Below are 12,770 nucleotides of genomic sequence, written 5' to 3'. Positions count from 1 at the left end.
CAGTTTCTGTCAGTCAGGAATCTAGAGGTGGCTTAGCTGGGTCTTCTGGCTCTGAATCTCTCAAAGCTGGGTGGGAGGCTCTACCTCCAGGCCCACTCTGGTGGTTAGCAGCAGGATGCAGGTCTTTGTGGACTGTTGGGCTGGGGCCCCAGTTCCTCCCTGGCGCTTGGCCGGCTCCTAGTGGTGGTTGGCCAAGCCTCCTTGGTTCCTTGCCGTGGAGGCTGCTCCATGTGACAGCTCACAACATGGCAGCTGCCTTCAGCAGAGCGAGCAAATGAGAGGGAAGAGAGTGTCAGTGAGATGGAAGCCAGTGTTTTATAATTTAATCCTGGCAGTGACTTCCCCCAACTTTTGCTGGAATTCTGGTCTTTAGAAGTAAGTCACTGGGTCCAGCCCCCCACACAAGGGCGCAGATTCCACACGGGTGTGATTAGCAGGAGACGGGTCATTTGTCTTGGAAGCAGCCCACCACACCCGAAATTCTTTACTTGGCCCGAGCCTCATCCTGTTGGTGACAACAGTCGTGCGTTGCCAATGGCTCTTTGCTGGAGCATCTCTCAGCCTTTGCTGAAGGCCTTGTGCCAGAGCACAGTTAGGCAGAGAAGCCCTGAGAGCCAGACAGCGGAGGCCAGGCCAGCACCGACAGCCTGGTGTCGGCTGGGCATACATCCTCTGGATCAGGAAGCCCCTTTGGAGTCAACTTAGGGCTTGTTATCCTCCAGCTGTCTCCATTAGCACGTAACTCTGTAAAAATTCATGGCTATCACGGAAGCACTTAAAACCTATCTTTCCAAAGGTATTCCTCAGTAGAGGCGCCAAGATCAAATCCTGCTGGAAAGCTAAGTTGGCTACGCTACATTCTGCAAACCCCTGACCCTCCCATCTCACTGAGCAGAAGTGCCACTTGGCTGTGTCTAGGCACTGAGAGTTCAACACGTCCCAGAGTGACTTCATGCTCATCCCTGATGCCCCAGTCTTTCTCCCTTATTACCCACGTCCACTCACATTCCCCTCTAGAAATCATGTTCCTCTCCTGCGTAAAACCCTTACTGGCTCCCACTGTGCTTAGGATAGAGACCAGATCTTTACAATGGTCTATAGCATCCTGTGTGATCTGGTTTCCCTTCTCCCCAGCAGCATCCTGCAGATACTCCCCCTCGTCCCCCAGCTTCAGCCACCCTGCCCTTGTTTAAACTCCTGAATGTGCCATGCTCGCCCCACTCCCTTTGCACGTGCCATCTCCCCAACTTGGGATTTCTTCTCTCCTCCCCTGGCCTGCTTCCTCCTGACTGCTCCTCCCCACAGATGAGATCAGGTTCCCTGTCTCACACCCAGAGACCCCTGCACTTTTCCTCATCACACTCAGCTCAGATTCATCTTTTGTTGGTCTTGGCTGACATCTGCCTCCTCCACTAGACTAAACTCTGAGCGTGGGACTGGGTCTCTCTCCCCGTCTCATTCCCAACACCCGTTAGATGTTTAGCATATGGATGACGTTCAGGAAGTATTTGTGGAGTGAGTGAATGAACTGGGACTTAACCTACTCTGTACATAAAACAGAAGATCTCCAAGTTCTTGCTGGTTTGTCATCCTCACAGTATGGATTGTTCTTTTGATTCAGGTGAACGTCCCCCGGTGCTTGCCCTTCTCAGGAGTGGGGCAGGTGAAGCAAGCTGCGTGTGGGGGTACAGGCTGTGCTGTCTTAAATGGTGAGACCCTCTTGCAGACAGCTCACTGGGAAGCTGGCAGTGGGTGGGATGAAGGAGGGTTGGTGTCCATGGGATTCACAGGCTGCAGTCCTCAGCGTGAGGAAGGGACGTGGTTGTGGGAAGATCTCGTTAGTTTGGGTTCAGTTAATAGAGGATGAGGGTGACATTCTTCACAGAAAGATAACAGCCATGATTTATACATAGATGGCCAGCACAGAGCTGCGTCACTCTATCGCAAACCTCCGGAGCAGAGAATGACTACTTTCTCCCCCTCCCTGAGCCTTGGCCAAAGACTCCAGCCCTGCCTTCTCTGGAGAGGCTGGGCCGAGAAACCACAGGCACACGGGAGGAGAGCCTTAGGGCTCAAGATACTGAGATCCAGGCCCTTGGGATTCAACATCTGGCACCACTGATGAGTGTTAAACTTTATAACCTGAAAATCATTTGTATGAGTTTTAGAATCTGGCCAGAAGTTGTGCTTGTACTTGGCTTGGTCTTCTGATCTGTGTGAAACTTAGAGCTGTTAGAAAAAACTGCCCTTCTAAGGCTCTCCTATGTGCACATGGAGCGGTGGGTGATTTACAGACTAGTTCTGTCCAGGGTGCCCTCAAGACGTGGGCTCATTTGTCTCCTGAGATTGGTTAGCTGTCTAGACATGTTCCACAAGCAAGAATCTGAAAGAGGAGAAAAGAAACATGATTTTAAATACCTATCAGCATGTTCTTGCCAAGCAAGGAGAGGAAAAAAAAAAAATCCATGTGGATATAATGTATCTTGGTGGTGTGGTTTGAATTTCTAGCGAGGGCGGGCTGCACTTGGTTTGACTTCCTGACTGTTGCTTTTACTGTAATGCAGGAGAAGGACATGTTTTCGTCTGGGGCTATGGAATTCTTGGGAAAGGACCAAACCTAGTGGAAACGGCTCTTCCAGAAATGATTCCACCCACTCTCTTTGGCTTGACGGAGTTCAACCCAGAAGTCCGGGTTTCCCGCATTCGCTGTGGACTCAGCCACTTTGCTGCCTTGACCAGTAAGTGACCAAGCCGGGTGGGCCCCAAAGACTGACGGAGCCTCCCCCTCTCAGGCCCAGCCCCAAACTATGGGCCGCTCTGTTTCCATCCATCCAGTGGAGTGGCGCCCTGGTGTGGATAATTAAAGAGAGCAGCTAATCCAGAAGTTTGGCTTGAGGTTGTATAATATGTGTCTTTTTATCATCCTGGAGATTTGTTTTTGATTCATTTGGTTTGTGGTTAGGCTAATGTTACAGTGAATTTTCTCAAGAGGACACCAGTCGCTGGTAGGAGAGGGGACCCTCAAGTAGGCCAGGGCACTGGGGGAAACCAGCAGAGGTTTGGCACGTCCATGGTGGGTAAGTAGGAAATGAACGTGTGGGGCTTAATCCCGGGCCTCGGCCAAGCCTAGCCCCTCATCCAGCCGGGAATGCGGGGCGGCAAGAGGCAGGTCTGTAAGCCCGCCCTGTGGTTTTGTGGAGGTAAATCTGCCCGATTTCTCCAAAGTGCTGGGGGAGAGAGTGATCAAAGGGGAGGCTTCTGAAGTGGAGGTTTTCTCCAAGGTTTGCCAAATTACAAAGCCACAAAATACCCAGTTCCTCTGCAGACCTCCAGCGTGCCTGCTTTTCTTGATTACATCTTTTATCCCAGCACAGTGGCTGTTCAATTTGCTCCTCTTTGGTTGAGTTGAATAGTAAGACTGAGCTAAATTAATTTCACTTTGTGATTCTTAAGTAGATTCACTGTTTCCTTGCAATTTAAAAATCCTTTCATCTCACGGCAAGTAATTGCTTTCTTTTTAAACATCTGGGTTGAGACAGTCCGTTTGGGCCATCCTCGTTTGTGTTCTCTGGCCTCATACTGATGTGAGGACCGCTCCAGATGACCACCCTCTGTACCCGGGTCCTTGCCACGTTCAGTCACCGTCTGCAGTTCAGATTTCCGGGGCTTGAAACAGCAGCTGCGGCGTGGGCCGCTGAGGTGGTGGGTGGAGTGTGTCCGACTGTGTGCACTGAGGCACCGAGTGCTAGCGGTGACCCCTGGGGCGAAGAACCCTCATCGCCCCTCACGCAGTCAGCCGCTTCCATTTGCAAACGAGTCTGGGTCACATGAGCGTTTTCAAGCTATCTTGATGTTGCATAGAAGAGGCAGTAAGGACGAATTCTGGAGGTAACTATTGTCTATTTCCAGAATGTTTTAAGGCTTAAACTATGTGCAAAGTCACATACTTGGAAATCCATATGAAATCTTCGACTATGATAGATTACTTTGTTTGCTGTCATGCCATGTGTCCATTTTGGGTCACAATGAAATGAAATCCTACCTAGACCAGTAGCCACCCTCCAAGTTACTACCCCTCAGTAGAGGGAGCCTCAGAGCACAGGTTTCTCCCCTGTCTGTGGGAGCGTTTGCCTGCGGCCGGCTGGGAAGTGGAGTTGGTTGGTTTACCCTGAGGTCTGCTCACGTTTTGGGGGCCAGATGGAACTGTTCTGTTACCCACATAAAATCTGAGGTGGAAGACCAAGGATGGTGATCAGACCAGAGGGCTCTGACAGCTCATCACAAAAGGATTCCGAATTTAATCAGCTTGGATTGTTTTCGGTCCTGGCTTTCCAGGTCTTCTGTTTCCCATGACCAAAGCCTTCTGCTAGATGGGCAGTGGCCAGTGGGGCCTCTGTGCCAGGGGTGCCCGCAGCCGGTGTGGATGGAAGTCTGGACTGAAGGCTGGGTTGTGGGAAGCTGCCCTTCCAGGGCTGGGGTCCATCCTGGAGACTGGCCTTCCCAGAGCCCAGTCTGGATTGTCTCCTGAGTGTTCTCTGTAGCCTGTCCTTTTCTTTCATGGCACGTCTTACAGTTTTAAAACATGCATTTGTTGGTTTAATCATTTGTTTATTTTTCGCTCTTTGACCAGCTCCAGCCCCATGAGGACAGGAACAGGTGTGTTCAGTCACCATCCTGTCCAGGCTTCTAGCACACAGACATAGACCTGCCCACAGAGGGACCCGGTCCCCGTGTGTCACTTGACCAAATGCTCCTGATATGTGGGGACCTAGACAAGGAATGACAAATCTCACTCTAGCAGGGCATGACCAGAATTTGAGGATGCTGAGATTTCAGGACTTGTGGAGGGCAGGGTTTGGTCAGATGTAACTGGGCCATGAGGGGTGTGCATTATGGCCGAGCAGAGTGCGCTGTGTGCAGGAGCCCAGGCCGCAGCTCCACGCACACCCTCATCTCCCATGAGATGGACATAGTGTAGATCTGGGCTCGGACATGTTTTTGGCATGAGGATGGGACTGTGTAACTGTCCCTTCAAAAGAAAGCATTAATGCCTGGGAGAAATTGACGTTTAACACGGATTTGTTTTTACCTGGTTCTAAAAAGCCTGTTCTCATGATCCTTCCCCTTCTTGGAGACTTGCTCTTGGCCTAAGCCCTAATGAAGCCATGGTTTTCCTTTCTTTGCAGACAGAGGAGAGCTGTTTGTGTGGGGCAAGAACATCCGGGGGTGCCTGGGAATCGGTCGCCTGGAGGACCAGTACTTCCCGTGGAGGGTAGGTCTGGACTGGGCGGGTTATGGGCATGACCCCAGAGCAGATTCACCTGACGTGGCGGCCGGGCCTCCACCAGGTCCTCAGGGACTGCCTGCCCGCCCTTTGCGCCATGGTGTCAGCTGAGGCTACGTGCTGGTGAGCTGCCCAAGCGCATGCCTGGCACCAGCCTCTCAGGCCGCAGAGCTCATTGACCTCAGCTCCTTCCGGGCCCTAGGGGGTGAGTGGCCCGCCCAAGGGGGCATCAGCCTGACCTGGGCTCCAGTCGTAAGGTGCCTGTGAGAGGCCTTGCTGGAGGCGGTCTGTGGGCACACGGGTGCCTCAGGGCAGAGCAGGCCGCAGGCCCAGGGCCGCGGGGCTCCCGAAAGAGGGGAATTGAGATGGAGTTGATGTGCCAGGAGCTGTTTACAGGGGCTCATGGACAGGAATGTTTTACAGAGAATATAAAAGAAAACAGGATGTTTAATATCTAAGAGTGCCTTACCACAGCCACCAAAGTAAAAACAAAGGCTCTTCTTAGGGGGAGGATGCAATTATACAAAAAGGCTCATTTCAAAATTAAAGGGGAAGGAGAATTGTAGTTTATCTTAGTGTTGTTTACTAAGCCAGTTCTTCAAGATCTAAAAAGAAGCTATTTTTCTGAATACAGACCATTTGGACATGATACAAAATGTAGTATGAAAAATAAGTCTCCCACCTCTGGTCCCAGAGGCAGCCACCAGTTCTGGTTCCCTCTGTTCCCTTCCAGGGACGGGCTCTGTGTAGAGAAGCGTGTGTGCGTGTGCACGCCTGTGCGCGCGCCTGCCTAAGGGTCTTCTTTGTAGCTTACGTTTTATTGTGTTTTGAAATTGTTTAAAGCATTTTTTAAAAAAACACATGTAAAAATGCAGAAGAAATGTATAATTAAAAATAAGGGTTTGTCAGTCAAAAAGCCACAGCAAAATATTCTGAGGCACTTTAGTATTTTAGGGGCTGTTTCCCTCGGCCCCTCCCTTGGCTGCCGGCTCTCCTGGCTCCTTGTGATCTCGGCACACCCTGACTCCCTTATAAAAGCTGTGGGCGCTGTCTCTAAGAGAACAGGTCAGAACAGGCCAAAAGGGAGACTTTAAACTCGACTGTGCCCCAGAGCTGTTCCCAGGCTGCTTGGTGCTGACCCGCTTGTAATGCCAGGAAATGCATGAGCCTGGAAATGCCAGCGTGTGTGAGCAATGGCGCATCGGCCGGTGGACGGCAGCTCAAGGAACGTGCACGTGGAGTAAACATCCCACTTGTTCTTTTGGGAGTTCGTCCCTGCCCTCTCTAACCCCCCAGAAGGACTTCTTTCGGAGGGGAAGCTTGGGAAGCAGTCAAGCAACTGGGTTTTGGATAACTGACCATTGTGACTAGGGGCTCCCCACCTGCCTTCATTTCCTCCAAATCAAAACAAAGATAAGCCATCAAATAAGGTTTGAAATCAGAGAGCATTTTCTCTGTTGAAATGGCCGAGCCAAGCCTGGTCTCTGTGGTAGAGTGGGGAGCGGTAGGCTCTGGAGGCCGGCGCCCTCACTGTTCAGGCCAGACTCCCCTGCGCTGACTCCTCCTTGTCAAGTGTCCCTCTGGAATGTCATTCCCGGGCTCCATGCCATTAGGGAGAGGCCACTCCGCTCTGTTCCTGTGACGGCTGCTTTCTTGCCACACTGTTGTCTCCCCTGGTGCATTTGTGGAGCCCTCAGTGTCTGTGGGGCTCCTTCGCCCCTTGTCACCTTTTGGTCAGGGTTGAGAGAACTGGGTGAAGGAGAGGGCTTGGAAGGATGGCGCTGAGGTCCAGGGCTGGGCCCTTTCCATGCAAGCTTGAGGATGCGAGTCTGGGACTCTCCCAGAGTGGAGGTGGCAGGCACCAGGTTTTTGATCAACTAGGTTGGATTCCTTAAAAAACTATACTTTCTTATTAATCTTCAGTAGGGGATATGTTACATCCTTTAAAAAGTATTCCAAGAGGGGCGGGGATTCAAGACGGTGGAATAGAAAGATGCAGAGCTCACCTCCTCCCACAAATACATCAAAAAATACATCTACGTATGGAACAATTCTCACAGAATACCTACTGAACTCTGGCAGAAGATCTTACACAAGCAAAGCTACAAGAAAAATCTCCATGTAACCAGGTAGGAAGGAAAAAAAAATTGGGATTGGACCTGCACCCCTGGGAGAGAATGGTGGGAGAGGAAGGGTTCCTTCAACCTGGGGAGCCCCTTCAGTGGGGAGATCAGCAGGGCAGAAAGGGAGCTTCCGAGGCTCAGAGGAGAGTGTAGCAACTGCTTTCCAGCAGGCAGAACAGAGAGAGACTGGGGCAGAGGATCCCTGCTACCTCGCTGCGGTCCCCAGCCCGAGACATGAGCCTGCTGGTGCGTGCTGGGGCTGGGTGCTGCAACTTGGGCTTCAGGGGACAAACCCAGGGAGAAGACTGGGGTTGGCTGCGTGGAGACATCCTGGGGGTGCTGGAATGTAGAATGGGCTGAAACTGGAAGTGTGTGCAGTGGAGCCGGAGTCCACCATAAAAAGCTCCATTGTTAGCTTGCACAAAGGGGTGGAAAGGGAGGGGCAAGACCTTGCCATAGCAGCCTCCTTCTTGGTGTGTTCACAGGGTGTGGCCCTACCATAAAAACATTTTTAATGTGTGAAGGGAGGGGCTAAAAGCTGAGCAGTGGCCCAGGCAGCTTTTGTGAATTTATGCCAAATGCCTTTGTAAGCTCACTGCCTGTTGGACATCTGAGCAGAATACTGGCGTGCGGCTGGGGCAGGTCCAGTGTTAACAGCGGGCACTCAGAGGTAGGTCTGGGGTCTGGGCTGACCCTATAGCCCAGTGGGTGCTGGTGCTTGACTTCAGCAGATCTCCCCTGGTGGCTTTGTGAGCACAGGACTTGAGGGACACCAGGGCAGGCTGCCTGTATTCCCATGGCTAAGGTGGGGCCGGGGGCAGTGTCAACAACAGTGTACTTCGTAGGCCTGCACAGTTCCAGTGGACAGCTCCAGTGGAGGAATACTCAGTGGCTTCCCAGCTGAAGTGCTCCAGTCCTACTTGCCTCACACAGCAGCCCAGAAATGGATCTAGGGGTTATTACACCAACAACTGGGGAGCAGACTCAGCCCCTGACAGGACTGTGACAACCACAGGCAAAGAGGAGGCCTCTCCCAACATCCAGTGCAGGCTCTGGTCACCACAACACCAGTCACACACCGCCTGTCAAGGGGATAACAGCCAGCTCACACACAGGAAAGATGTGGCAGGTATCTATACTAAAAAGGGACCTGGCAACAAAAACAGTAGATGCACGCACACTATATACAGAAGAACAGCCCTTCAAGACCAGAGTAGATAATGATTACTCCTAAATTCATAGGAGATAATAAGAATACTGAAAGAAAGGCTATTGATAGAAATGCAGGTTACTGTAAAAAGGAACTAGAAACTATAAAGAGGAGCCAATTTATATCAGAAAACTCTTTAAGATGAAAGCCAAGTTAAAGGCAATAAATAGCAAACTAAATAATGCAGAAGAATGAATGAGTGATCTGGAAGATAGGATAATGGAAATTAGCCAATCAGAACAGCAGACAGAAAAACAGATGAAGAAAATGAAAGCAATATGAGATCTATGGGATAATATAAAGCGTGCCGATCTACACATAATAGGGGTTCTAGAAGGAGAAGAAAGAGAAAAGAATTGAAAACATTTGAAGAAATTACGGCTGAAAACTCCCCAAACCTAAAGAAGGAAACAGATCTCCAGGTACAGGGAGCACAGAGGGTCCCAAACAAGATGAATCTGAACAGAAGTATTATAATTAAAATGGCAAAAGTTAAAGAGAAGATCTAAAGGCAGCAAGAGAAAAAACAAAGAGTTAGCTACAAGGAAACCCCCATAAGGCTATCAGCTGACTTCTCTATGGAAATGTTGCAGGCTGGAAGGGAGTGGCAAGATATATTCAAAGTCCTGAGAGAGAAAAACCTGCAACTAGGATACTCTACCCAGCAAGATTATCATTCAGAATAAAAGGAGAGATGAATAATTTCTCAGACAAGCAAAAACTGAAAGAATACAGCAATACTAAACCTAGCCTCAAAGAAACATTTAAGGGTCTTCTCCAAATAGAAAAGAAGCAAGAATCTATAGAAAACAGAAAAATCACAATTGGAAATATGATAACTACAATGAACAAGCAAAAGGATAAACATGAAGATATAAAAGAGGACATCAAAATCATAAGATATGGAGGAGGGGAGTAAGAAAATGTAGATTTTTTTTTTTAAGAATGTGTTTGAGTCTTTATGACTACCAGTCTAAAGCATGTAGATACAGTCATGTGTTAATATACTTGAAAAACAGGGTAACCACAAATCAAAAACATACAGTAGAGTCACAAAAACCAAAAGAGAGAACTCAAGAATGATACAAAAGAAAATAATCAAACCACAAAGGAAAAGAAAAAACAAAGGAACAGAGAAGAAATACAGTCAACTGGAAAACAAGGTTTATAATGGCAGTGAATACATACCAGTAATTACCTTAAATGTCAGTGGACTAAATGCTACAATCAAAAGACACAGTGGCAGATTGGATAATAAAACAATCCTACAGTATGCTGCCTACAAGAGACCCACTTTAGGGTAAAGGCACAAACGGATTGAAAGTGAGGGGATGGAAAAAGATATTTGATGCAAATGGAAATGACAAGAAAGCCAGGGTAGCAATATTCATATCAGACAAAAGTAGACTTTAAAACGAAGTCCATAAAGTAAAATAAAGAAGGACACTATATAATGATAAAAGGATCAATATAAGAGGATATTATACCCTTTAACATATATGCACCCAATATAGGAGCACCTAAATACATAAAACAAATACTAACAGACATAAAGGGAGAAATTGTTGGGAATACAATAATAGTAGGAGACTAACACCCCACTAACATCAATGGACAGATCTTCCAGACAAAGTCAGTAAGGCAACAGAGACACTAAATGATGCAGTAGTACAGTTAGACTTAATATTTGCAGAAAATCACATCCAAAAAAACTCAGAATATACATTCTTTTCAATTGCACATGGAACATTCTCTGTGGTAGACCGCGTACTGGGACACAAAACAAGCCTCAACAAAGTCAAGAGGACTGAAATTATTTCAAGCATCTTTTCTGACCATAATGGCGTGAAACTAGAAATCAACCATAGAAAGATAAACAAGAGAAAAATGATTGCGTGGAGACTATATAACATGCTACTAAAAAACCAATGGGCCAATGATGAAACCAAAGAGGAAATGAAAGAATACCTTGAGACAAATGACAATGAAAACACAACCACACGATCTGTGGGATGCAGCAAAAGCAATCCTATGAGGGAAGTTCATAGTGACACAGGCCTTCCTCAAAAAACAAGAAAAATCTCAAACAAACTAACCTAAGAATTAGAAAAAGAACAAACAAAACCTTAAGTCAGCAGAAGGACAGAAATAATAAATAAGGACAGAGAGAAAATAAAAGAGAGATTAAAAAAAAAAAAACAGAAAACAAATCAATAAAGCCAAGAGCTGGTTTTTTGAAAGAGTAAACGGAATCTACAAACCTCTGGCCAGGCTCACCAAGAAGAAATGAGAGAATCCAAATAACTAAAATAAGAAAGAGGAGAAATTACAGACAATACCACAGAAATAAGAAATAAAAAAGAGAGAATAGTATGAACAATTATATGCCAACAAATTGGACAACCTAGAAGAAGTGGACAGGTTTCTAGAAACAAAGTCTACCAAAACTGAATCAAGAAGAAACATAATTTGAACAGACTAATCACCAGAAATGAAATAGACTCTATAATTAAAAAAAAACTCCCTGCAAACAAAAGTCCAGGACCAGATGGCTTCACTGGGGAATTCTTTCAAACATATAAAGAAGAGCTCTTAACAATCCTTCTCAAACTCTTCCAAAGACTGAAGAGAAGAGGACACTCCCAAAGTCTTCTGTGAAGCCACCATCACCCTGATACCAAAACCAGACAAAGACATTACCAGAAAAGAAAATTACAGGCCAGTATCTTTGAAGAATATAGATGCAGAAATTCTCATCAAAATATTAGCAAACCGAATCCAGCAACACAGAAAAAGGATCATATACTATGATCAAGTTGGATTTATGCCAGGGTCACAAGGATAGTTCACACAGATCAGTCAATGTGATACACCACATGAACAAAAGAAAAGGACAAGAACCACATAATCGTCTCAATAGATGCAGAAAAAGCATTTCATAAAATTCAACATCCATTCATGATAAAAACCCTTGCCATAATGGGTATAGAGGGAACATACCTCAACATAATAAAAGCTGTTTACGACAGACCCACAGCCAACATGATACTCAACAGTGAAAAGCCGAAAGCCTTCCTGCTGAAATCTGGACTTAGAGAGGCTGCCCCTCTCACGACTGCTGTTCAGCATGGTATTACAAGTCCTAGTCATAGCAGTTAGACGAGAAAATGACATAAAGGGACCCACATTGGAAGGGAAGAAGTAAAACTGCTACTATATGCAGATGACACGACACTATCTATAGGAAACCCTAAAGACTCCACACAGAAACTACTAGAGCTGGCAAACGACACAGGATTAGCAGGACACAGGATTAACGTATAGAAATCTCTTGCATTTCTTTACACTAGCAATGAAATATCAGAAAAGGAAAGTAAAAAAAAAATTGGGACTAAACCTGACCAAGGAGGTGAAAGACATATTCTGAGAACTATAAAACACTAATAAAGGAAATTAAAGATGATTTAAAGAAATCGAAAGATACCCCATGCTCTTGGACTGGAAGAATTAATATTGTTAAAATGGCCATAATACCCAAAGCAATCTACAGTTTAATGCAACCCCTATCAAATTACCCAGGACATTTTCCACAGAACTAGGACAGACAATCCTTAAATTGTTACGGACTCACAAAAGATCTAGAATTGTCAAAGCAATACTGAAGAAAAAGGAGTGAAGCTGGAGGCTTCAGGCAATTCTACAGAGCTACAGTAATCAAAACAGCATGGTACTGGCACAAAAACAGACACGGCTCAATGGAACAGAATAGAGAGCCTAGAGATAAACCCACACACCTACGGTCAATTGATCTCTGACAAAGGAGGCAAGAATATATAGTGCAGAAAAAACAGTCTCTTTGGCAAGTGATGTTGGGAAAGCTGGACTGCCACATGTAAATCAATGAAATTAGAACACTCCCTCACACCATAGGCAAAAATAAAACCAAAATGGCTTAAAGAATTAAACATAGGACAGGACCCCATAGATCTCCTAGAAGAGAATATAGGCAAAACAGTCTCTAACATAAATCGTAGCAATGTTTTTCTAGGGCAGTCTGCCTAGGCAATAAAAATAAAAGTAAAAGTAAACAAGTGGGACCTAATTAAACTTACAAGCTTTTGTGCAGCAAAGAAAAGCATAAACAAACCCCAAA

General features: G+C 46.6%; 1 protein-coding gene across 5 annotated transcripts in view; it reads left to right on the top strand.

Moving 5' to 3' along the window:
• Positions 1-12,770, top strand: part of RCC1L (RCC1 like) — a 49,172-nt gene that overhangs the window by 20,181 nt on the left and 16,221 nt on the right. For all 5 annotated transcript variants that reach the window (XR_004312515.1, XM_032459498.1, XM_032459499.1 and 2 more), the window contains exons 8-10: positions 1,622-1,709; positions 2,565-2,738; positions 5,187-5,272. Coding sequence is in view for 4 of the 5 variants with exons in the window: in XM_032459498.1 (XP_032315389.1) it covers positions 1,622-1,709; positions 2,565-2,738; positions 5,187-5,272 (348 nt within the window). In the remaining variant the exon portion in view is untranslated. The remainder of the gene's footprint in view (positions 1-1,621; positions 1,710-2,564; positions 2,739-5,186; positions 5,273-12,770) is intronic.

This window comes from Camelus ferus, chromosome 18 (genome assembly GCF_009834535.1).
Source record: "Camelus ferus isolate YT-003-E chromosome 18, BCGSAC_Cfer_1.0, whole genome shotgun sequence".
NCBI classification, from domain to species: Eukaryota; Metazoa; Chordata; class Mammalia; order Artiodactyla; family Camelidae; genus Camelus; species Camelus ferus.
The sequence above is the reverse complement of the archived record's forward strand: the minus strand, read 5'-3'. Positions and strand labels throughout refer to the sequence as shown.